Genomic DNA, 27,142 nt, shown 5'->3' on the forward strand with positions numbered 1-27,142 from the left:
TGTCCCCCGTAAATTGACCGACCAGTAGTATTTAGTGGCGTGGCGATATCGATTTCTGCTGAACCTGCCTTCTGAGCATCAGGTGAACAGCACTCGTGTTATCTAAAACCACCGACCGCGACCAACTATCTCTAGCCTCTTTTAGGATTGATAACAAATAAAATGTGCTGTCTCCTGCACACAACATGTAAGCATCCTCTAAGCAACTAATTTTGATTTTATTTTTCATCAACTGCTCTCAACCAATCGGGTCGAGCGAGATAAGATCGAAACGCGCTCAATGAGATTAAGTTTGAAACGGTTTGCCCCAAAGAAACTTCGAAACTTGGAAACCTCTTGAGTTTCAAATAGTAAATTAAACGTCGATGCGATTTTTAATGTTTAAGAAACACTTGAAGGTATTGGCATAGTTAAGAAAGGTTTCAGCTGTATAGATAACAAACTTTTTTAGTGATGAATCAAGATTTTCTCGAGAAATATCGGTTGGAAATTTTACAAAAAAAATATTTTCTAGCCCAATCATAAAGAAAACTGTTAATCAAAGACGTGTTTTGAAACAATTTTTCCACTAGCTTCCTGCTTTCACAAACTCACCATAGTCACTCACTGAATTTTCTTCAAAGTTGATTTCGGAGATGGTCAACAATTAAACATATATGTAGAAAGCCATCTCCAGTCAGGTTCAGAGCAAAAAAAATGGTGGGGGGTACGAATTCTCTCCTGCTTGATTCACTGGTGAGTGAGCAACTTATAGTTATCATTGGATTAGGTATGATTCATAAACTTAGTTGGAATACAAATCTTCCATTTGGTGAAGTCATAATATATTTGTTAATATTATCGTTGTAATATGTTAACAAATTCCGTTAAATATTGCTCATCATTCTAAGGACCAAACCTACCCAAAAAAAACTAGTGTTGTTCTCAACCAAAGCGGTTCGATATTCGATCTCTCATTGACGTAGTAGGTATTCCCAAAAGGAATCGCCTACGACCGCGTCGGTTTTTAGCCACTTGGAAATATTGACGTTTGATAAAAATTCCACGACGGACTGGCAAGCTTATTGATTCTTAGCACCAAAAATTGATTCAAAACACTATCAAAACCAAAAAAATATTTGTTTGTATTCAATTCTAGCTTTAGGGCGAGAAAGTTCTTCAATACTTTGAACATCTATGATCAGCACTTTACAATTTTTTAGATCAAATCTAATGTTCTGAGTTCGTTTTTGTACATCTTCGTACCTGAAAATTAAAAAAAAAAAAATCAAAGGTGATGGAAAGTGAAAACATGAGGTTTAATTTGGCTAAAATCCCACAATGTGCAAGCACGGCAACAAACCCGAGTCGATGAGTGATGATATACAAACAACAGAGAGATTTTTTTTTCTTTTTTCTCTGGATTTTAGAAAAGAGAGAGATAAATAGTGGGAAAAAACACATGCGAGATATAGGTACATATGGAGTGTATCGATAGCAGATCCAGCAGTCGACCGATGGAGCTTAACGTGTACGCATGCTGGAGCCAATTTCACCGTGGTGTAATTGGCTAACGCGCCATTATACTAAAGTGGAAATTGCGGGTTCAAGTCCCGTCGCACAGTGGGGCATGAAATTCATTGTTTCATACAATTTTCTACGTAGGTGAAGTTGGGGTTTAATGCTATAGCATTTTATCGCAAAAATTAAAGAAATAAAAAAAAAACATCGATGTGTTCTGAATAAAATGAAATTCATTTATTTGAGGTTGAAGAATTGGAAAAAAAATCATAATTTATTGTTCGAGCACAAACGTAAAACGTTAAAAAATTACGATTTTTTATCAGGTTCGGACGATTGGAAAATATGTTACCCCACGAGATCCCACTCTCATTCCTACTCAAACATTTAAATGCAAGTCTCAGTTATCCAATAAAACAAAAACTTATTGCCACTTTTCGCCATTTCAAAAGCTGTTCACCTTTTTGTGAACCATGTTTTTGGACAATTTTTGTATTTTGGGATTGCTTTTGATAATGTTTTTTGGAAGTTTTTTTTTGAAAATTTATGTTCCTCTTAATAATTTTGATAATATTATTTCGGTTTTTTGAATGTTTTTTTTTATCAATAGACAAGCAGAAAACTACTAAAACAGAACTTTCTATAACCTTCTCAAATCCATTTCGGTCAGATCCTTAGTATCTGTTAACTAACTTAATGTTTAATTCAATTTTTTTTTCAATAAAATGTCTACAACATTCGTTGGAAAGGAAAAAAACTAGATCTTCTAATTTTACTCAAAAATAAAATACAAACTATTTACACACTGAACGTTTGGATATTTAAAAAAAATAATCACGATTGGAACTTTTGTTTTTCTATCAGTGTCATTCCAATCGAGCAAACCCAAATACGGGTACCATAAGGAAGACCAGAGTTCGTGCAAATTCTACCACGTACGATAAAATTACCCGGGATCAGTTTAAGTTTCGCGAAAGTGAAGGGGAAAACAGTCGTCATCAAGAGAGCGCAACATGTAGTTCCAATTATTTAGTTCAACAATTAGAAGATTTTCGTCATTCGATAAATAATTTGCTTCTCAGGGATAGGAATTATTCGCGAATTAATGAATTGTCAACACGAAGTTCTCAGTCAGGATCTGTAGACCGATCTCATAAAAAGCCAGTTCATAGAATTTTCAGGAGAGTTAGGGTTGAGTGAAAACGATTTTTGAACTCAATTTCAATCTACCAAAATGCTGAAAAAATTTCAGGCAATGATATATCCATGATATTCCATTGTAAACCTTTTCCGAGGTACTGCGTTGAGATGGTATCGTGAACGATACTAGAATTTTTCTTCATGGAGGGATTTTCAGAAGAAGTTTAGGGATCAATTTCTTCCTCCGCACTATGATGAACTTCTCATGCAGGAAATAGAAACCAGAATACAGGGGGAAGATTAATCTTTCGCTACCTACCATTCCGCCATGTCCCTTCTCTTCCGATGGATTTCAGTATCTTTTTCAGAACATCAAAAGTTGTTTTCTCTCAGAAAAAAATTAAATCAGTTGCAGCACATGATTTAAAAACAGCAGATGAATTGGTCTCACTTTGTAAAAAGGTAGAATCTGCTAAATTTCTTATGGACCTGAGGAGACATGTTCGCAGAATGCCTTTACTCGTGTCTTCTGGAACCTTCCTTATTTGCCCCTTTTAGGTCCCGAGGAGTAAACGTAATCGATGCGCATTCTGAAAATGATTCTAGTTCTGTCTTTAATGATCAGGCAATACATTTTTTTCGACAATCCTCCAAGTTTTCCCCAGCCAAAGTAGATAAGGCAACCTCAACTGCTTCGTTAGATAATTCAGATAACAGATCTCATAGAACGTGTTGGAATTGTCATTCAAGAGAACATTTTCTTCAACAATGTCCTTTTCCCTGAGAAGGCTTTATTTGCTTCAAATGTGGTCAGAATGATGCTACTGTTAAAAATTGCCCTAACAAGGATCAACATCGTTCAGATCAGGAAAACGAGTAAGCGAAATCGCATTTTCGACGGAAAACTTTGGTTTCGCTAATAATTACATTCTAGTCGGTCATAGCTGTTCATCATCAGAACTTAAAAATCTTTTGCCTTCTCAACCTGATAATAGCGACACAGATTCAGATTCACTAAGCGAGAGTTCGCTGGATGCAGAAGGTATTGAAGTACCAATTAGTCCTACTATCTATTCAATCACTGGAGGATTGAACGGAGATGATCGTCCCTATTTGTCCGTAAAAGTATAAGGATAAGTATTCTCTGGGCTGTTCTGCCGTGATATGCCGAAGTGACGTATATGCCATTCCCAGATCTCGTCATTAAGAGTGTTTTTCTCCCTTCCCCCACTTTCCACCTCTCCACGACTTATCGTGAAATGTTATACTGTATACAGATCACATTTTATGAGGGGTCCTGGAGAAGTGGAAAGTGGGGGAAGGGAGAAAAACACTCCTAATGATGAGATCTGGGAATTACATATACGTCACTTCGGCATATTACGGCAGTGTTGGATTCCGGAGCAAACATAACCATCGCTGGCTCAAAAGAGGATGGAAGATTAAAAAAAACTACAGCTCCGAGAATTTCAATCGAATGTGGTCGTGTCCACCGCAGACGGTACTAAACACCATTCTTCCGCGTATGTTAACGTTCCTTTCGAAGTAAAAGGGAAAGTTCGTGTTCTACCCGTTCATATAATTCCAACTAATCAAAAGCCTTTAATTTTGGGAATCAATTTCTGGAACACCTTCGGGATAAGGCCTTGTTTCTGTGACGTTTTAACAGCCGAACAATCATTTTCTCCATCAGCAACCTCATAAGTTTCAGATAAGAATCAACAGGAGCGTTTGAACGAGGTGATTCGCAAGTTTCCATTTACTATTGAAGGAAAGCTAGGTTGTACGTCCACCATACAACACGAGATAGATACCGGGAATTCTGCTCCGATCAAAGAACGATACTACCCCTTATCGAAGCATCCCTTGAACCTTATGCATCAGGAACTGGATCGAATGCTAAGTATGGATGTAGTTGAACCTTCTTCCAGTTCGTGTTATAAGTTACAAGAAAAGATGCCTATCTGTTACCTTTTATAGACGATATATTCAGTAAAATTGAAAGAACGCGATACCTTAGTACCATCGACGTCAGCGACAGCTTTTGACAAATTCCTTTAATAGAATCTGATCATAGTAAAACAGCTTTCATCGTGCCTGATCGGGGGCTTTTTTATTTTAACGTTATGCCCTTTGGTTTGACGAACGCTCCGGATGGGGTGCATACAGACCCTGAGTAGGTTTTCGCTATCGTAAACTATCCGATTTCTCGATCAACTTCCGAAGTTCGGCGTTTCTTATGAATAGTTGGATACTACCGTCGCTTCATATCTAATTATTCTAACTTGTGCTCTCCTCTCACTGACATAATAAAGAAAAAACAGTAGCAGCGGATGAGGCATTTATCCAGCTAAATCTGCTCAAGTCTCTTCTGCCGTTTTGTCTATTGCAGACTATAGTCTACCGTTTTGAATAGAGTGTTATGCTAGAGGGTTTGGTGTAGGGTACTTCTGTCCATAACGCCCTTGCGGGGTAGAACGCCAGCGACTATATTTTGATGAATTTTGAAGATTTGCGAGGTTTTTAGTGGATTCTTTTAACACAAATGTGTGCTTAAAATCAATACCTTGTAAGTTTAATAAAAATAATTACCAGATATTCATTTAAACACGAATAACAATCAAATAAAACTTTGTGGTGGCTATCCATCACTTAAGTTGTAAAAAGTGATCAAATTAAATAGGCTTTCACACCAAGATGATTGCTTTAAACATTCTCACAATTGATTTTATTGGTTGTTCAATTTATATATTCTAATTATCAATTGATGGAAAACTGTGGTAAGATGTTGTTTTATGGTAAACTGAAGATTGATTTAATTTTAAATATTCGATCAAAATGCCCCCATCAATTTTTGGACAAATCGCCCTCCTCTCAAGGTGCTGCTCGGTAAGATGTAAACAAAACCACGTGTTTTATTCTAAATTTTGGAATGCAGTTTTTCACGAATACAGACCGATTATCAAAATGATTTATCGATCTTCTTCTTTGCTTAGTACTAGATTATCATTAGGATTCATAATAATTACAACTTTCGATCGGGTTTGAGTAAAAAACATGCACTGAAAATCGAATCGGTTCACTAAATTTGTCGCCAAAAGCAGCAGAAAAATTTGGTTGAAACTGACACAGTTCAAAATAAAGCCAAACATATCAACAAATTTCATTTATTCATTCGGAAATGCTAACAAACCACTTGTTTTTACATGTAGATAAACTTGGAAAAAAATATTTTTTTTTTCACTTTTTCCGAATTAAATAACAAAATTAATTTATTTTCACTGTGAATATTGTGTTGTTTTTGAGTCGTTTTGATCCAATTAGTGGTATGAATAAGGTTTAGCAATTGCTTCGGTAGCTTTTACTTTGCTCGAAATCAAGCAAAGCAAAAGCCCAAAGCATTTGCTTAGTTTGGTATGAATAAACATTTGCTTAGCAGATGTGTACTAAAGTCTTAGAACATAGCTTTTGCTTCGAAAAAAAGAGCTATCCAACCAGCAGAATCTGAAATTTTCTAAAGTAAAATTAAAGAAGACGATCAAAAAATTGAAAAGTACGATTAAAATAGCCATGAAATGGTGGTGGGTGTAAGAACGATCGGAAAAATTTAAGTCAATACATGCTCGTATGTTGATGTTTAAAGAAAATTGAATATTGTCAAACAAAAAATGGCCTAGCTTTTTAACATTTGTCATAAGCTCTCCCACACGTTTTCGGATTGGGATAATCCGTTATATAAAAAAAATAGGCAATAGGCGCGCATCTTAACTTAGATGTTTTTTTTTTAATCTTTGAATTATAAAAAAAATCATATAAATTTGGGAGATCGGAATTATGTTTTAAATTATTACAACTTTCTTCCAACTTCAAGCCGATTGGGACTTCTTCCACTGTAGCCGGATTTTTTTTTATTTGAAATAATTACTTATTGATTTGTTTTGTTTCATCTTAGACGAATCATTTCATACAACGACAGGAATATGAAAAAAGTTGGGTTATCACTTCGACTGTTCTTTATCTATGTTGAAAATGCCTTTTTAAATTGTATTGAAGTGTAATATTGCTCATTTTATAAATTCATGACGTTGTTGAAGAATTTGTTTATTGGAAAAGTCTGCTACCAAGCATGCTTAGAAAATAAAGTAATTGCTAGGAGATTTCTCGAGCGATTGCTTCAGATTTGGGCTTTATTCATACCAAACTAGCTTGTACTAAAAGTAAAAGCTCCTGACTGAGAAAACAGCTGTCAGAAAAAAATTTATTCATATCAACCGAAGCAATTGCTTTCTGCGACTGCTCGAATGCTCGATTTAGTTTAGCAAAAGCAATTGCTAGGGTTTTTTCATACCACCTAATGTTTTGGAGCATTATTTGCCTACACTGGGGCGTTTAACATCCAATGATTTCAAAGGTAGCTTTGAAAGGCGTTTGTAAAAAATCGAATATTTTCATAGTTTTTACAATAAAAAGTAATTTTATTGACAGAATATGAGTAGAAGATAGAAATACGAAGCTCATGTTGCAATGTATTCGGGTGTTCAGCTTATGTATTCCGCATACTCGGTCATTTTCCTTAGCAGGTGCATATTCCCCCGAAATACCCTAGGTGCTGTTCTCTGCCAAGGTGAAGGGGCACAAGAAAGAGTAATTGCTTTCATGAGCAAGAAACTCACCGGTTCACAGAAGAACTACAGTGCTTCTGAAAAGGAGTGTTTAGCCGTAGTAAAAGCTATCGAACACTTTCGGCATTATGTTGAGGGATCTCATTTTACCGTGATCACAAGGCTTTGACATGTCTCAAGAGCCTTAAAGATCCTTACAGAAGGTTAGTGAGATGGTCTTTACGGTTAGCGGCGTTTGATTTCGATGTCGTTTACAAAAAAGATAGATCTTTTAGCATAACATGGAATCAAACATTGGAAGAATTCGTTTTACCATCATCAGGCTAAATCTACAGAACGAACCAAACGAAGATTATTGTTACTTCGATAAGAAGTTTATTGGGATCGGATCAAAGAAATTGGGATAACAAAATCCAAGAAATTGTCTGTGCTATTAATACCTTGGTTCATTAAGTTACAAAGTATACACCATATTTTTTTTTTAATTTTGGTCATGAGATGAGAAATGAATACGCCGCAAACAAAGCAAATGATGATGATCAGGTTGATAGATTCCGAAGAGTCAATAAAATAAAAGAGCTCGTGAAAGAAAATATCGTGAACAGAGCATACAAAATTCACCGTCATCAGTCATAAAACTCTGACTGTGAAAAAGTTAAAGCAGTCGCATTCATAACAGACGCCTTCAAATGAGTAACCAAGCAAACAATCTCGCCTCGACCTTCAGTCAAGTGAAGCGTCGGAATAATCATAGTCGCCTTCAGCCCGTCGTCATCTTTTTGACTGTGACGGAATAATGTTTACATAAAAAACATCTTAAGACGACGCCGAAAAACACATGTTTCGTTATGGTCGTGGCTGAAAAAATATCTGAAAACAACGATCATCGTTTCCGTTTTTGGAGATCAGTCCAGGATAGTTCAGGACCGGGACATTTTCGAACGTAACATCAACTGTCACGACCGATGAGAATTCGCTAGGGACTAGAAGGACAATATCGACTATGCGCAAAAAAATTGCCTTTTATAATTATCTATATAAAAATTCCTTTACAATATTGTAATTCCGCAGTATTTTTTGAATCCGAATTTTATTTGTTTTTGACACTGGCAAATCGCCCAACAAGCAATCCAAATACACAAAATTTTTCGAATCATACATAAAATGCTTTAAACCGACGCCGTCAACTTGCTTGACAACCGTCGTTTGAAAAATAACATCTGCGCGTGAACAGAAATCCATGACGATAGTCAAGCTTTTCCAGTCCCTTGAAGCTTGACTAGTAGTCAAATGAGATTTGAAACGTGACGATGAAGGAAAATCAGCAACCATGTCAACTATGATGCTTGAAAAATTTCTGCTCTGATCGTGAAAGCCTAAATATGAGAAAAGAAAGGCAAGATATGATCTGAGAACTCGGCCATATCTTATTCGGAAGGAAAGCAGGTTTGGCGTAGAAATTTTACCTTATCCGATGCTTCCAAGTTAGGGCCCGCTTATATGAAATGCGTTGTTGCTAACAAACTGGGAACCAATTCATACAAGCTTCAAGATGCTGATTCCGGAAAAGTGGGAGTATATAGCACCGAGCATATGAAGAAGTAATTTGCTTTTTTTGCCTTTGGATTAATTTTAATTTTTTTCCTATATAAGTAGTTAGCAGTGATGGTTTGAATCATTTGACTTAATTTTGAATCATTTGCTTATAACTTCTTTTGAAAACATTTTTCCCAGAAATGATGTTCTAAACTTTAGTAGAACTAGATCTTAGCTGCAACTTTTGTGACCAACACAAACCTGTATCTCTTATGCCTTATGAATGAGAAATCGAAAAGTTTAAATTTTTGAGCAATGATCGTAATCACAATCATTTGGATTAGCGGGTTGGATTAAATCCTACAATTCATACCACATTGAAGATACATATTTATGACATACAAGAAAGTTGTAGCTTAGATCTGTATCTACTAAAGTTTAGAACATCATTTCATGGAAAAATGTTTTCAAAAGAAGTTATAACCAAATGATTCAAAAATAAGTCAAATGATTCAAACCATCACTGGTAGTTAGGTTCAAAATAATATTAAAATAAAATAAAATCTACATCAGCATGAACATCAGTAGTTTGAATTTTAATATATTATTAAAAAAAACTTCTGTTAGTTCCTTTGAACTTTTAATTCGGTTCCTTTTCATTCTTCATCCTAAAATAAAATATAATATAATTCGAGTGCAATTCGGTTGGAAGATATTTCGCTGAAGACCTGAGTTCTTCAACGTTGACGGTCAGAAGCTCACAAGTGAAATAGATTTGTAGTCTTCGGACAATTAACATATACGACTCCGAGTGTCTTCAGTGTAGAATTGCCTTCGCAAATATTCTCAATATATTTCCCTCGACGTATCGCTGGAGACCTGAGTCAAACCACGTTGACGGTCAGTAGCTCATAAGCGGAATTGAGATGTAGTCTTCGGACAATGATCATATATGACCCCGAATGTCGAAACGGGATACCAAATCACTTTTGCGAATCTATTTTTCATTGTATTTTTGTGGCGGACCAGATAGGCTGATGCACTTGAAAAGAGGTTGATCCTCAATTCGGTCTACCTTTAATTTTGCTAAAGATAAGTTATAAGTCATCTTGCTGAAATTCTTCGTTAGCTAGTTTTTCCTATCAGGGGTAGATTCCAGAAATCGGTACAAAGGGTTACAGAAAAACCTTGTTTTTCCCTTGATGAAGGGGGTAGTGTAAATGTTCATGAAAATTATATTGGCTTGTTCACGAAATAATCCCTCATGAGAGGAATTTATACGCATTAGACTATGTGTAAAAGATACCCAGAGGGGGAAGTATGTAAAAGCTTTCGGTATAATGGAAAACCCTTCTAAAGGCGATAAAATAACTTATAGTTATTTAGTCAGCCGCTCAGATTACTGATGGCGGTATTTCCTACAGGAAAAGGCGGGGAAGTTGACCTCAGGGGAAGAATGCAAGTTAGACCCTCTTAGACGTTTGGCTTTCCTGTCGAGAAGTTGGCTATTTGAAAGTATTCAAGCCCTGGCTTTTAAATTCGTGGAATTTCACTTTTTCTAGCGGTTACTTTGTCGGCCTTGTGAACCCGGGAAATATTGTTCCGAAAAGATCAGCGCGAGCGTTACAGTGTTACAGTGATTACAAAAACCGGAAACGGAACCGCTATCGATCCTGTCCGGAGGGGCTTAGTCGGAAGTGCCTGTATGCGGAAGGAGTTCGATTTACCGGTAAGCCTTTCCATCGTCTGTTTCTGGGTATATTTTACCATAGCGGTGGTATAGGATATTCATTTGTGGATTCTTTGGCGAACATCTCGCCAACTCAATACAAACTTTTCATTATCGCGATTTATTCTTTCTGTGCCGATTTGTTAAAATCCCCCTTGAGAGCGAGTCCGGGCTTTACAGCGAATTCTGCACATCAATTATTATTATAGTTGTAGGAGCTTAAAGGCTAGAAGTTAAAGTACGCAAGAAGTGCGAATAATTTTATTTCTAGGTGGGATCATTAGGTACTTTATTGGAGATTGATCGTCTCATCTGGTGCGTTTGTTTATCGTTTTTATACCTATAGAAATAGCGTGATACCACGACACAGTACTGAAGAACTTCATCCAATTCAGGACATTGAATCGATCGATGGAATCGATGGCCAACAAAATTATCTCATAACTTCGGAGGAAATTCGATACATCGCAGAGATTTGCTATCTATACAATTAGTTTGATTTAACGATAGTTTTTAGCTAAACTAAGCTAATGTTGGACGACATGGACTATGACTCTCAAATAGTAGTAGAAAATGTAAGAAAAGGGTAGAAACTTACATGGATTCGAACATGTTTTGTTTTGTAATCCTTTGGAAATTTTTCAGAAAAATAATTGCGATATTTCTTCCCTTGGAATCTAGGAGATGGATTGACGAAAATGATTTGTTCCCACCATGCGGTTGTCTTGTTGCGATCTTCATGCTTAAACTGCTTTTTTGACAACAATCTTGAGCTGGATAATGTAGAGAAAGTTGATAAGAAATTAACTTTTACATTATGCCATAGTAAAACACATCAAATATTTACAACAGAATAATAATCAACTGTTTTTTTTTTTCAAACAAAACAAGGAGTTCTCTTTTGTTTCTAGATTGAGTCTAACCCGGTTTAATATCTTTGTTTTTAAATACATTTATTCTTCTGGTAGTTGTGTTCTCCTTTTTCTTCTTCGCTTCGTCGCTCATTTTCACTAAAAGACAATGGGTATTTTCATGTACGTTTGTGTGTGTGTTTGTGATTGTGAGTATTGATGCTGATTTGATACTGTTATTTTCCGCGTTTACGTTGTTCTTTGTTTTGCTTCTTCCTTTTATTCTTTTTGATTTGCTTATACATGGATACTCTCACTAATGTCACAATACAGTAACTTTTTCCAATTTTCTCCTAGTCATTGGTTTTGTTTTTTATTATTATGTATTGCACAAAACAAATCGATGACGATGAAATGGATTCGCGTGTTAGTTTTAAATTCAGCTTCCAATAATTGTTGCATTGGAAGAAGAGATGCGTGTATGCAGATTAGGAAGTTGTGCGTAGGTAACTCAATCTGAACCTTCGGCAATGAATCGTAACTACTGGCAACAATTGACATGAATTTGTAAGTGTGATTAAATAAGTTGATGTCTGATGATGCAGAAAGGGTAAACGCATTTTTAATAGAAATAAATGCATGTAGAATGAATAGTATTTTGATGTGGAATTGATCAATGCAAAGCTCATGAAATGTTGTAGGCGAAGTCTAGGTTTGATCTAGGAATGGCAATAAATAATAGTAACATCCCTTTGAAAAGTTAAGCTTTCCCAAAAGATGTTCTCTGGGGTGTTTACTTCTGTTTCGCATGGCCTACTCGTTTGAGCTCGAAACTATTCCCATGGAGTTGGAAACCTTTATACTATTCGCGGCTTGCTTGGATTTGATATCGAAATAAATTCTAATGAATCTAGGGCGGAAAACTCTCATCACTACAAAGAACACTAGATTGGAAAAAATCTTGTTTCAAGGGTATGAATTTGAATCGTATCGAGGTGTTTCACTAAAACAAACACTATTTTGACATCTACTAAGGTACCCAAAGAATCCTACGTGTGGTAAAACTTTGCTTTTTGTTTAAGCGACGTTATTCAGAGAAAACAGGCTTTCAGGAATCTATACAGTTCTAACTAGCTGTCAACTAATATCTATTGAAAAGTAAAAATGAAAGAACGGAAAAAAATGTAACACTAAAAACTAGGGGATCGCGAAAAAATGTCCGCATTAAAAGTATCTAGTCATACAAGTGGCAATCGATATTTTTGCTCCCATACTGGGAAGTAACTCCTATTTTTATCTTTTTCTTTTGTATTTGATACAATTTTTACTGTTACGAAACGTCTAAAAACTAGTCTTTCCGAACTTAATTAACTGGTAAACGGTCTACCGGTACGTTTTAGTTTTTTGTTTGTTTTTTTTTGCTATTGCATGGAAAAGTGGCGTCGATGGACACAAATGTGTGTGTTGAAAGCCCCATCAGATATTATTGGTCTTTGATCAAGGCCTAGTTTTGTTGTGTAAGTAAAATGCTAAAACTCGAATAAAACCTTGATTTTTTCTAGCAGGCAAATTTCTTAAGGGATCTTAGATACTCTCGATCTGGAATGAATTTCATCCTTTCGAAATGTTATTCCAGTTTCGATGATACACTGCAAAGAATTTTCCACTGTTTAGAGGTTTTTGTTCTATCTTACTTTGGAGCTTTACCCGATAACATAATTGAATTGAGTGTAGAGGTTTTTTCAAGTAACTTCTCCTAGGGTAGATATTTTCGATTTGGATTTGTTTCTACTTCAGTACAATTTTAAGGAAAGCAAAACACGAGGAGTAGATAGTACGTATTTTCAAACCAATAACCTGAACAAAGATTAGATCTTGTTGTTTAAAATCAATGCAGCTATGCTAAGCACTCTAAAAAATTCAACAGCAATTTTTGATCATTTCGGCTGCTGACTTCAAGATTTGTTATCCATTTAGTGGAACCATGGGCTGGAGATAAAAATTTCCTATTTTTATGATTTCTGATGATGTGCATTAAAACAGCAAAAACTTTGCGTTCCATTGAGTACATTGACTGATTTTAAGCTAACACAATCAAACAACTGACGCAATCGGTGAATGATTTCGATCTGAATGAGTTGGATGTGATTTACTCTTCTTGTCTCTCCATTACTTTAAGGCACTCATGATGGAGACAAAATGCATTTTTACTGATCTTTTTTTTCATTTCGGATTTCAGAAATAAACAAAAAATAATTGAAGTCCAATTCTGAGTATAAAAGTTTCGAATGCAAAAAATTCGGAAATGAGAATTCAGATTCATAATTCAAAGTTCAGATTCAGAATTCATATTCCAAATTCAGATTCAAAATCCAAAATTCGGATACAAAATTCCGAAATCAGATTCAGAATGCCGATCTAAAATTTAGAATTTATATTCAGATTCAGAATTCAGACTCAGAATTCAGATAAAAATTAAGATTCAGAATTCAGAATTCAAATTCAGATTCAAAATTCAGAATTCAGATTCAGAATTCAGATCCAGAATTCAGATTCAGAATTCAGATTCAGAATTCAGATTCAGAATTCAGATTCAGAATTCAGATTCAGAATTCAGATTCAGAATTCAGATTCAGAATTCAGATTCAGAATTCAGATTCAGAATTCAGATTCAGAATTCAGATTCAGAATTTAGATTCAGATTCAGAATTCAGATTCAGAATTCAGATTCAGAATTCAGATTCAGAATTCAGATTCAGAATTCAGATTCAGAATTCAGATTCAGAATTCAGATTCAGAATTCAGATTCAGAATTCAGATTCAGAATTCAGATTCAGAATTCAGATTCAGAATTCAGATTCAGATTCAGAATTCAGAATTCAGATTCAGAATTCAGAATTTAGAATTCAGAATACAGATTATTTTTTTGTGACTGTTCAGTTTACTTTTAGTAAGTTGATTTTCGGCTTTCAGTTTCAGTTTTTTCAGTAAGAACAACTTTATTTTTACAAATTTTAGTTCCTGATTAAGATCCTTTAAGGATCGAAACGTTGGATACGTAAAAATAAAGTCATTCAAAATATCTTTTTTTATCTGATTCCTAAATTTCAATCCAAATTTAGTTTTAACAAAAAAAAAGTTTAAACAAAAAAAAACATTTTTAATGAAAAAATTTTAAAATGTCAAAATCAAAAGAAATGTTCGATAGTTCTTCGACATTACGTTTTTGATATTCATCTCAACAGTCTGCTGATCAATGTGCTTCTCATTTTCCATTTAAAAGTTTCATGTTGCGTTTAGTGGTTCTAAATTCTTTTCATTTTTTTTCCTTTTTCGTTTACATGTTGATTTTCCACAATGTGTGATAACGTTGTTGATTTTACTTGATTTTTTTTTGTTTGTTTAAGGTGTAAAAGTGATTTATAAAATATTCATCACTACATCATTCGTGTTTGTGTGATTTACTTGTGTTAGCTTCAGCGTTGCCAACATTTTTTAACTTTTACTTTGCCTCGTTTTAAGGATCCAAATGTATTTTTTTTTTTCGTGTGTGAATTATCTCTCGGTGTGGAAAAAATTTCTACCACTGACAAAAGTTACAAAAAATTGTGTATCACATCGATACTGTGTCACTACTTTACTTTATCTGCGTTAACCAAACAGCCAATTTGTTTTTCTTGTTTGTTTTTTTTTTTTGCTTTATCTTACTATAGTTTAGCATTGTTTTAGTCTAAGAGTATATTTAAGACAGTATTTTTTTCATATCACCGTTCTTTTTCTTACTGATCTAAGCCTTATTGCGTTCAATATTCTGGTCGCATGCAATTTTTCTCATTCAAACAATAATGTACAAAACTCTCGCACCCGCCTAGTTATTCTTTGCCCAAACGCACTTTGTCCTGATTATCGTAAAATGCGACTTAGCTTAGCACACAGTACATACATACGTACACATACTTACACGTCTTATCGCTAGATTTACTTCCGCCGTCTGACGTAACCCTTACGTTTTCCCTTCTTCCGTCGGCTGCCTACGTGCGGGCGCTGCTCGAGGAAGGTCACCAGAAATCCGGCCCCGGCCAGGATCGGATTCGGAGGGGAAGCGACGGCAGAAAGCATCCCACCACCTGCTCTAGAACCACCACCACCACCAGCAGTGGCAGAGGCGGCGTCGGCATCGGCGTTGGCAATCCGGATGTCACCGGAGATCATCTTGTCGTCAGTCCTCCTGTCGCTGCCACCACCTCTGCCATTGCCATTCCCCTTATACTATTGGGCCGCAGGGAGTTTCCCCTTCAACTATACGGCGCAGCCCTTCCGGGAACCGTACATGATCTGCAGCTCCGGGTAGATGATCTTCTTGATCAGCTGATTGGTCTTGGCGGCCAGCATGGCCCGCTTCGGATCCTTCTTCAGCACCTTGATGCCTGGTTTGTGCACCAGGAAGGCATTGTCCAGGATGTGGAAGTCGTAATCCAACACGCAGAGCGCGTAACCCTACAAAGAGAAGAAATAATTGAAAACTGATCGAAAAAGAAACTTAAGTACCCCAACTTACCTGCGTCATTTTATCACTCTTTCCCTCCCAACTTAACCGCTCATCGTAGTGTGGATCTGCGTGGGTTCCGATGTAGATCGGCTCCCAGTGGATAAAGTATCCCACCCGCTTTCCTATGTGAAACACTCCCAAATCTGAAAAAAAGAAAACATGTTTTAAACAATCTCCTCACAAATTTTGAAATTTTTTTTCCTCACCGTCAGTTTCATTGGCCGCGATCCACTCCTTCGACTTGGGCACCCCGTGGCAGCTGGAGCAAACTCGCTTGTGGAACGAGATGGCCTTACCCTGCCGCAGCAGCTCCTGCAGCTCCGTTTTGTCCCGCGGCACCGGCGAGCTGCTGTCCACCTCAAAAATCGACAGCGGAAAGACCCTGCGAATAAAAAAAAATATTTTAGAACAAGTGGTCTAGATTATAATTTCAATCATGTAGGAGCCTACTAGGTTTTTTTTCATATTCTAAATGTGAAGCTGAATCTTTTATCAAAAAAAGGGTTCATCTCACCTCGGATTTTTGCGCTGCAGCACCGGCTCGTTTCGCACGATCATCTCTAGGAACTTGTGCACCAGGCCCGGATTCGGGTACAATTCGATATCACTAGCTAGGATGAAGTGGGTCATCGCCGCGTCCCGGGCAATGTTCCGGCCCACGTTCACCGGATACAGCAGCTTCTTCTGCGTCTTGTACAGCTGCCCACTCGACATGTTGTAGAAGGGCGGATGCTGCGAGCAGTTGTACGGCGGTTCTAATACTTTGTCGTATTTAGGAACCTGCGAACGAGAGGAATGGAGGAAACAAACGCCCGAAGTTAGTCTTCCAGTCAACCGATCCACTTTTACAGGTATACTTACAACTTTTGGAATATGTTTACTACTAAAATAAATATGAAAGGTGACAAACTGACGAACTAGATGGCTCTCGGGCAGGCAGTCTCGCAGATACTTGATCGCGCCGACCGTGGGCATGAAGTCGGTGCCGGGCGCGTGCATCGCCAAACTGACCGGGGCGTTCCACCTGTAATGAAGATGTTCAATGTTGAAATCAATGGATTAATCGATTCTTTACTCTATTTTAACGATTTTGTTTTTAGATGTGTTTTTTGTTTGTATCACTAGCTGTCATCAAATCTAAAAAAAAAAAAAATTGGTGGCTTTTCGTTAATCACTTCTTTGCGACCCACGTGCGGGTGTGTGAAATCTTTTCGAAGTGCTGCGATTGGAAAAAAAATCTGCCATTGTAGAACAAACGTGAGGTGAGTAGGTGAAGTGAGTTATCAAAGAAATTGATGGTTCGGTTTGGTTTTGAAGTCCCAAAAATGTTGATGTTACAATAAGGTTCTTTATTTTTAAATTTTTCTTTCAATTCAAATTTAAAATTATAATGTTCTAAAATTGGCAATTTCTTTGTAAAATCAATGAAGTTCATATTATTTGTTATTTTTGTCATTTTTGTCATTTTTGTCATTTTTGGCATTTTTGTCATTTTTGTCATTTTTGTCATTTTTGTCATTTTTGTCATTTTTGTCATTTTTGCCATTTTTGTCATTTTTGTCATTTTTGTCATTTTTGTCATTTTTGTCATTTTTGTCATTTTTGTCATTTTTGTCATTTTTGTCATTTTTGTCATTTTTGTCATTTTTGTCATTTTTGTCATTTTTGTCATTTTTGTCATTTTTGTCATTTTTGTCATTTTTGTCATTTTTGTCATTTTTGTCATTTTTGTCATTTTTGTCATTTTTGTCATTTTTGTCATTTTTGTCATTTTTGTCATTTTTGTCATTTTTGTCATTTTTGTCATTTTTGTCATTTTTGTCATTTTTGTCATTTTTGTCATTTTTGTCATTTTTGTCATTTTTGTCATTTTTTTCATTTTTGTCATTTTTGTCATTTTTTGTCATTTTTGTCTTTTTTGTCATTTTTGTCATTTTTGTCATTTTTGTCGTTTTTGTCATTTTTGTCATTTTTGTCATTTTTGTCATTTTTGTCATTTTTGTCATTTTTGTCATTTTTGTCATTTTTGTCATTTTTGTCATTTTTGTCATTTTTGTCATTTTTGTCATTTTTGTCATTTTTGTCATTTTTGTCATTTTTGTCATTTTTGTCATTTTTGTCATTTTTGTCATTTTTGTCATTTTTGTCATTTTTGTCATTTTTGTCATTTTTGTCATTTTTGTCATTTTTGTCATTTTTGTCATTTTTGTCATTTTTGTCATTTTTGTCATTTTTGTCATTTTTGTCATTTTTGTCATTTTTGTCATTTTTGTCATTTTTATCATTTTTGTCATTTTTATCATTTTTGTCATTTTTGTCATTTTTGTCATTTTTGTCATTTTTGTCATTTTTGTCATTTTTGTCATTTTTGTCATTTTTGTCATTTTTGTCATTTTTGTCATTTTTGTCATTTTTGTCATTTTTGTCATTTTTGTCATTTTTGTCATTTTTGTCATTTTTGTCATTTTTGTCATTTTTGTCATTTTTGTCATTTTTGTCATTTTTGTCATTTTTGTCATTTTTGTCATTTTTGTCATTTTTGTCATTTTTGTCATTTTTGTCATTTTTGTCATTTTTGTCATTTTTGTCATTTTTGTCATTTTTGTCATTTTTGTCATTTTTGTCATTTTTGTCATTTTGTCATTTTTGTCATTTTTGTCATTTTTGTCATTTTTGTCATTTTTGTCATTTTTGTCATTTTTGTCATTTTTGTCATTTTTGTCATTTTTGTCATTTTTGTCATTTTTGTCATTTTTGTCATTTTTGTCATTTTTGTCATTTTTGTCATTTTTGTCATTTTTGTCATTTTTGTCATTTTTGTCATTTTTGTCATTTTTGTCATTTTTGTCATTTTTGTCATTTTTGTCATTTTTGTCATTTTTGTCATTTTTGTCATTTTTGTCATTTTTGTCATTTTTGTCATTTTTGTCATTTTTGTCATTTTTGTCATTTTTGTCATTTTTGTCATTTTTGTCATTTTTGTCATTTTTGTCATTTTTGTCATTTTTGTCATTTTTGTCATTTTTGTCATTTTTGTCATTTTTGTCATTTTTGTCATTTTCGTCATTTTTGCCATTTTTGTCATTTTTGTCATTTTTGTCATTTTTGTCATTTTTGTCATTTTTGTCATTTTTGTCATTTTTGTCATTTTTGTCATTTTTGTCATTTTTGTCATTTTTGTCATTTTTGTCATTTTTGTCATTTTTGTCATTTTTGTCATTTTTGTCATTTTTGTCATTTTTGTCATTTTTGTCATTTTTGTCATTTTTGTCATTTTTGTCATTTTTGTCATTTTTGTCATTTTTGTCATTTTTGTCATTTTTGTCATTTTTGTCATTTTTGTCATTTTTGTCATTTTTGTCATTTTTGTCATTTTTGTCATTTTTGTCATTTTTGTCATTTTTGTCATTTTTGTCATTTTTGTCATTTTTGTCATTTTTGTCATTTTTGTCATTTTTGTCATTTTTGTCATTTTTGTCATTTTTGTCATTTTTGTCATTTTTGTCATTTTTGTCATTTTTGTCATTTTTGTCATTTTTGTCATTTTTGTCATTTTTGTCATTTTTGTCATTGTTGTCATTTTTTTTTTTTTTTGTTATTTTTCGCAGTTTTGTCGCTGTTATTATTTTTGTCATTTTGTCTTTTTTTTAATTTTTGTTATTTTTTTAGAAAAAAATATCGTTTAAAACCTTCAAATGATTGTTGAGTCCTAAGGAATGTTCCACAAACGCCCCTAAAAGTAGTGCTACTATTTTTGTTTTCAATATTTTTACGAAATAATTAAGATATTTTGTTTTTGTTTTTGTGTTTTTGATGGCGTAAAATGCTCCCACAATATAAAATTGGCGCCAAGCGTCTGGTCGATGTAATTAAATTGATATTTTCGTAGAATTAGTCATTGTCTCGACCTGAAGTAACCCACCGAAGATAGGACGCGACCCATTCCAGAGACTTCTGGAAACCCCCGAAAATAAGCTAATCAAGAAAATAAAAGGAAGACCCCACAGTATCCAAAACCTTCAAGCAAATTTAAACCAGGACCCATCTCACATTTAAATTAATTTGATGATCTCATAAAAAAAGTTCAACGACGATAAAAAAAAATGGAAGTATGTGACTCCCTATCATCACGATCATCATCAACATCATTTTTGCCATCAGGCCAAGTCATAAACAAAGCAAGCGACGAACCCTGACCTTGAGGCAGCGTTGCAGTCCCACATCACATGGCCCACTGTGTTTTTGTTTTTGTTTTCGTTTTTCTTAATACCTACGATGTTGTTGATTAAACTTCACTTGACATACCTTTCGACCAGTGGTATCAGATTATCGAGGAACGTGTAGTCGGCGTGCGTGGTGTAGGTGATGGTCTCGTGACACCTCAGCTCCCCGTGCTCGGCACGGACGTAGTTCTTGAGCACCCAGAAGTCACCCCGCTGGCCGATGTACGGCTCGTAGTCACGATCGTGACAGTTCAATAGCGACCTGGCAGGAGGAGAAGCGAAGAAAAAAGCAACAATTAATCTTCGATATCGAACCATCAATTTCAAAGGTAAGTAATTAACCCTTCATTTCATGATTTTTTACTTTTACTCAAAAATCAATTTAAACAAAATACGATTTTTCCATTAATAAATTGTTGCAAATTTGTTACATTATGAAACGAGGGGTTAAGTCCGTAGTGTTTTAAGGTCGGAGTTCTAAATTTAAAAGATTTCAACGCTTACCTCAGTTTCATTTCGAGATCGATCGACGCTGTGGTCGAAAAGATATCACTAACGTTCAGGAGACCAGCTCCCGCTCCGTTTGGTCCTGTCATGAGGGACCCATCCTGGTAAAGGATCTCTGGCCCACCACCAGATGGCGCCATCTTTGGACCACCACCGTTCACGTTCTTATTACTGTTACCCAGGGTTTCGTCTATTGGCACATCGAATCGACTATCCTCTACGTTACTATTAGAATTATCTACATCCCGACCTCCGGCAGCGGCCTCTAGAAGCATCCGGTCTTGCTGTTGCTGTTGCTGTTGCTGGGATTGACCCAGTTGTGGAACCTGCGGAACCTCTTGGACGCTGATCTGTGGAAGTTGAAGAAAATGAAACACAATCAATTCGAAGGTCATCGGATGGGGTTCACGTACTCGACTGAGTACGACATACAGCGGCAAATGCGCAGACACCTATAATTAATTTACCAGCAATGCAATTTCGATGCAGACGACAGATCGATTGCCTGAAGAATTATCTACATGCCAAACAACACCAAGGGATGAATTATTGATTCCATTGCTTGCTTCTGCAGCACTGCGTTGAACGCTGCAGGAAATCATTAATGATAGCTTTGTTTTTTCTAGTCGAGCTCTCTGCTCCAGACTGCGTAATGAAATGCTCCTCACGGTATCGATAAATTTAAATCAATTTCAACTCAACATAACTAGGGTAGAAGCACTAGTTATTGAACAGGTACCAGATATTAAACACTAATAAAACATTTACCGATTAAAACAATAATATACAGTAGAAAAATGAATCAAAATTCGTTGTGCCACTGTTGAATCATTTTCTACCTATGTTCAAATTTTTATCAAGAATCTCGGATTCTTAAAGCCACAATCCCCGAAACTTGAATATGTGTTCAAATTTTGGCTTGGTTTTTCGACTGGATGAAGAAAATAGCCTATTTTTGATTGGGGGAAAAATTGGATAAAAGACAAATAAACGTCTAAGATAATGATATAAGTTTTTTCAACTAAGTCTTTTTGAATGATTTATGGAAGAGTGGCAGCCTTTGTTATCCTTATTATCTTAAAATTTAACAAATTAAAGTGTTCAATCATTGGATCACAGAAAACGCCAATGTTTCAATTATTGAACGTTCAATCTTGCAGTACTCGTTTTGTAAAGAAATGCATGTACCAGTTATTGAACAAACATCGGTTGGTGTTTAGAAATGTAAACAAACTGTTTCTTAGTTGCTAGCTCAACCAAAATCGCCCCTGCAAGGCATACTATCAAGCGAAATACCCCTGAATATATGCAATGATATTCAATGTTTACGTGTTCAATAATTAGAACATTGCCTGTTCAATATTTGAACCATTGTGTTTAATCATTGGGACAAAAGTAATTTTGAATAAAAAGGCTTAAATAATAATTTCAAAACATACTTCCACGAAAAAAATATATCGATTCGAAGCAGAGAAATAAGCTTAAGCTACGCTATCAAAATTTTATCAGAAAAACCTTTCGTTATTATTTATTGGCCACAAATGTGTTGAATCCCAAAGATGGTGTTCAATATATAGTGTTCTTATCCTATCGATTAATCCAGAAGAGCAGTGCGAATCCAATATATTGTTAACAATTTATTGCAAATAATTTCCTTGGATCACACTGGTCTGCACATCTAAAAAAATCTCAACATCAATTGCAACGACTTTCTCTATTTGCGAGTCAAGCTGTGGTTGAACCGATTTTATTCTAAGTGTGAATGTTACATTGATCTATTTTTTTTTCAATGTTACGAAAATCACTCAAGAAATGCAATCAGACTTCGTTTTTAGCTAGAAAATTTCTACTACGAGTGCTGTGATACTCTCGTCGTTACCTATAGTACCCGTTGGATCTTTTTTGGTCTAATTTTTACGAGAATTGAACCAACAAAATTAGATTCAATCCAATAAAAAAAAAATGGCAAAATCATTCGTAACGTATTAACTGTCAAATTGTTTAGAACTGCGAAAAATTGGATCCAAATATGCCCAGTTCGTGACAAATCCTTATACCAGTTCTAAATAAAGTTGAGTTGAAACTAGTATAATGAACCACCAGTGCGGTTGCTTTGGTCGAAATTTGAGTCTAAATCGGCTGTTTGCACCACGGATACAGGTGCTCTTACTAGATACAAAAAATATACAATGCTCCATCGAGGGCTATCGTCGCTACTCGTCACGTGGCCAATCAATGGTGATCGACATACTTTATGGTACATTTCGAACGTCGCTCACTGACTGATTTACATACATTCATACTCGCATCATTGTGTATCATGAATTGACTATCATGAATGTATCAGAAGAAAACTCTAAAGAAATACTAGGACCACATGTTTAAAAATAAACCGTGGTACAAGCTGGGCAATTCATTGCGGTTACCTAGTAGGTATAGATTTTCACCTTCTAAACGCAAATTGAAAAGTCGATAATCTGATAGCCTTTACTATCATTGAAGAGAGCGCCATCAGTCTCTTTTAAAGTAATACAATCAGAAACCTTGCTAAAGTGTTGCCCCAAGATTGCCATTAAAACCTACCCGAAACTATTTCCTTTGTTGAACGGACAAAATATTGATTCTATTCCACAAGTTTTTTTTACGATTGTTGTGTACATTAAAAAAATCGTTTAAAAAAGTCCAAAGCAACCATGCGAAAAAATTAATATATTTCAAGTAAAATGGTCAACTTGAACTGTAAATTGATCACTTCAAACTTGGTTGACCGTGGTATAGATGCAAGGTGGCCACTACTTTTTCAATCTGGAATTCCCGATTTTTTCCCGGTAAAATATTCATGGAATTTTTTTCTTTGGTTGTCTATTTTCCTTGGCATATAGCAAAATTTTCAACTTATTTCATTGATTTGGTTGTTCAAATAATTGAACACATAGACGAATCCGATTCTATTTAAAGGTTTTCAAGGCATTCCATAAAAATGATAGTTAAAACATTCTACACAAAATCGTTATGGGTTTTTAAATCATGTTAACAAAAGATTTAAAAATGGTGTGTTATACAGGACTTTTCAATCAATCGTTCGTCATATGACATTCTATTAGTTTTTTAAAAAGTTACAGGAATGTGTTACTACAGCTTAGAAAATCCACGTCTCTGAAAATATGAAATTGTTCTGAGCGTTGAATCATGTAACTCCTTTGTCACAGTTAATTCATTAAAAATGTTGTTTTCAGAGGTCAGTAAAGAATGCATCTTCAACTATAATATAAATTTTTGCTAAACACTGATCCACAGAGAATTGTTTATTATTGCCCATGTTTTTTCAAAACATAGGGTTATTAGAACGCTTGTTTTAGGCATTGTTTGATTATCTGAACTCATCTTTAATGTTTAAATACCAATAACCTAGGCTTGCCAGATACTTTCAGAAAAAAGCGGGACATTTCACGAAAAAAAGTGGGACATAGCCGAAAAAAACGGGACATTTAAGAAACAGTTAAAAAAGCTTAATTGTGTAGGTCAATTTATACGTATACCATTAGTCAAAGTTTTTCATTGAAAGTACACTATACTCAGTTTTTCCTACATGACTACTATTTACACGGTTTTGCAATATACACCGATATTTTCCACGGTTCTGACGATTTTTTTAGGGAAAATATTTCAAGTCATACATGTTGACGGCAGATTTTATACCGCGTAAAAAACTTTTGTTCAGTTTGTATAACAATTTGTTTCTTCCCGCTTTTGCGGGACGGATGGCAAACCTACAATAACCAAGATCTTGAAATATACCGTTATACATAAGTTCATCAGTTTCAAAAATCTGTGAATATGAGATTTTAGGACATGATTCCGTTTTCCTTTGTGAATAAAAATTGTAATTTTTGTATCATTTTTGACAATTTTGTAAATTATTAATGTTTTGAAATTTTTGTTTGTTATTTGTCTCATTTTCATCTCATTGAATTTAAACATTTCGTTCTGTCTATTTTGTAATTTTTTGTTGTTTTTTTTTCATTTTTGGTTAGTTATATCAGTTTGCTCAAATATCTGGAACCATCTTCTTTTGTCTCATTTTTTTTTTCTATTTTTGTCGCATTTTTGTCAAATGTTTGTATTATTTTTGTCTCAATTTTGTTTGAATTTTGTCTCATTTTTGACACCTTATTTGTCTTATTTTTGTCTCATTTTGTCTCATTTTGTCTCATTTGTGTTTCATTTTCAACAAATTTTTGTGTGATTTTTGTCTCATCATTGTATTTTTTTCGTCTAATTTTTGTATTCTTTTGTCACTTTTTTGTGTAATTTATATCACATTTTTTAATAATCTTGTTTTATTGTTTTCTCATTCGAAAATTTTACGAGTAAAATGTTTGTCCAAATTTTTTTCTCATTTTTGTCTGATTTTTGTCATTTTTTGAATCATTTTTGACATTTTTGTCATTCTTAAATTTTTTTTAAATTTTTCTTTGATATTTATCTCATTTTTATCTCATTGGACTTAAACATTTCGTTCTCTCTATTTTGTCATTTTTTGTTGTTTGTCAATTTGTCCAAATATCTGGAAGCATCTCTTATTGACTCATTTTTTTCTAATTTTGTCAAACGTTTATATTATTTTGGTCTCAATTTCTTCTCATTCTTAACACTTTATTTGTTTCATTTTTGTTCCATTTCTGCCTTATTTCTATCTCATTTTTGTATCAATTTTGTCTGATATTGTCTTATTTTTGTCTCATTTTTGTTTTATTTTTTTCTCATTATTGTCTTAGTTATGTCGCAATTAAGTTTCATTTTAGTCCCATTTTTGTCTCATTTTTGTCTTATCTTGGCTTATTTTTTCAATTTATGTCAAATTGTTTTCTCATTTTTGTCAAATCGTTGTTTTATTTTTGTCACAATTTCGGCTCATTTTTGTCACAATTTTGTCTCATTTTTTGTCCCATTTTCGTCTATTTTTGTCCTGTTATTTTTTTTATTATAAACATTATGAAATGTTGTTCTTTATTTTGCCTTATTTTTATCGCACTTTTGTCTCAAGTTTGTCTTGTGTTTGCATTTTTTTTCCTATTTTTTGTCTCATTTTTGTCTCATTTTTGACTCATTTTGTCATTTATATCATTTTTGTCTTTTTTTATCATATTTTATACGATCAACAAAAAAAAAAGTTATTTTTTGTTTAATTCTTATTTCATTTTTTCTTATTTGACATTTTGGTCTCTTTTTTTTTTTGAAAATTATGTCATTTTTCTAAAATTTCTTGATTTATCTCCTTTTGTTTCATTTTTATTCGATTTTTAACTCGTATTTTTCTTATTTTTGTGTGATTTCTTTCTTTCTTTTTTGTTCTGTGATTTTTTGTCATATTTTACCCCCATTAGTGTCTGGTTTAGTCTCGTTATTGACTCATTTTTGTCCCATTCTTGTCTCGTTTTTGTCCCATTTGTGTCTATTTTTGTCTTATCATTATTTTTTTCTCACATGTTTGTCTCAATATCAAACATTATCAAATGTTTTCTTATTTTTGTCTCATTTTTATCTAATTTCTCAATTTTGTCCCATAACTGCATCATTTTGTTTTTTGTCCTCATTTTTGTTTTATATTTGTTTCATTTTGATTCATTTTGTCATTTATATCATTTTTGCATTTTTTTTTTCTAATTTTTGATTGATCATTGTCTTGTTCTTATCTCAATTTCTCTTGTTTCTATTTTGCTAAATTCCTATCTCGTATTTGGAAACTTGGAAATTTAAATTATGATTCAGAATTTTGGGTTGATCTCCGCTGCCTCCGGAATATCATTCGCGCTTGGTGGCCTGGCAACTGGATCTCGAATGAGGAACTACATCGCCGGTGTCATCAAAAGGCGCTAGAAATCGAGATTCGGGAACGTAAGTGGAGATGGATTGGGCACACGCTGCGAAGAGATGAAAACGAGATTTGCAGAGAGGCGCTAGATTGGAATCCAGAAGGCCATCGAAGAAGAGGCAGACCCAGAAACTCGTGGCGGCGAAGCCTAGCCGCTGAAATCCGAACTGTCGACGAGAATCTTGACTGGGACCAAGTGAAGACGCTGGCTCCGGATCGTCAACAGTGGAGGTCTTTTACCACGGCCCTATGCACCGGAAGATCGGCGCGGGATCATTAAGTAAGTAAAGTCCGATCTCGGAACTAAAACTGAATTTCAGTTTCCTTTATTAATTTTCACGGTTTTGGGACTAAGTTCACGATTTTTTTCCCAGTTTTATCGGTGCGATTTTCAGTTCCCGGGTTTTTCCGCTATTCCCGGTATTCCCGGTTTTCCCGATCGAGTCAATTGACTACCCAGGACTGATTTGGAAAAGATTGGGATTGTCAAGGATCTTTTGGACATGAAGGACATGTTTGATAATGTCTTTTTTTGGAAAAAACGTTTTAAGAAAAATCCTTTAAAATAAGATCGTTGAGGAATTTGTGTTTTTATGCTGCTTGTTATTGT

The 27,142-nt window shown here is 34.5% G+C and overlaps 1 protein-coding gene across 7 annotated transcripts in view; it reads right to left on the bottom strand.

Annotated features, from left to right (window-relative positions):
* Positions 1 to 11,463: 11,463 nt before the first annotated feature.
* LOC129743830 (beta-1,4-glucuronyltransferase 1-like) overlaps positions 11,464 to 27,142 on the bottom strand; it is a 202,433-nt gene continuing 186,754 nt past the window's right edge. For all 7 annotated transcript variants that reach the window (XM_055736030.1, XM_055736033.1, XM_055736032.1 and 4 more), the window contains 7 exons: positions 20,655 to 21,007; positions 20,233 to 20,412; positions 16,789 to 16,951; positions 16,442 to 16,707; positions 16,134 to 16,309; positions 15,937 to 16,070; positions 11,464 to 15,875 (listed from right to left, as the gene is read on the bottom strand). In XM_055736030.1, coding sequence (XP_055592005.1) covers positions 15,678 to 15,875; positions 15,937 to 16,070; positions 16,134 to 16,309; positions 16,442 to 16,707; positions 16,789 to 16,951; positions 20,233 to 20,412; positions 20,655 to 21,007 — 1,470 coding nt within the window. In that variant the 3' untranslated portion in view covers positions 11,464 to 15,677. The remainder of the gene's footprint in view (positions 15,876 to 15,936; positions 16,071 to 16,133; positions 16,310 to 16,441; positions 16,708 to 16,788; positions 16,952 to 20,232; positions 20,413 to 20,654; positions 21,008 to 27,142) is intronic.

The sequence above is a fragment of the Uranotaenia lowii genome, chromosome 2, assembly GCF_029784155.1.
Source record: "Uranotaenia lowii strain MFRU-FL chromosome 2, ASM2978415v1, whole genome shotgun sequence".
Lineage (NCBI taxonomy): Eukaryota > Metazoa > Arthropoda > Insecta > Diptera > Culicidae > Uranotaenia > Uranotaenia lowii.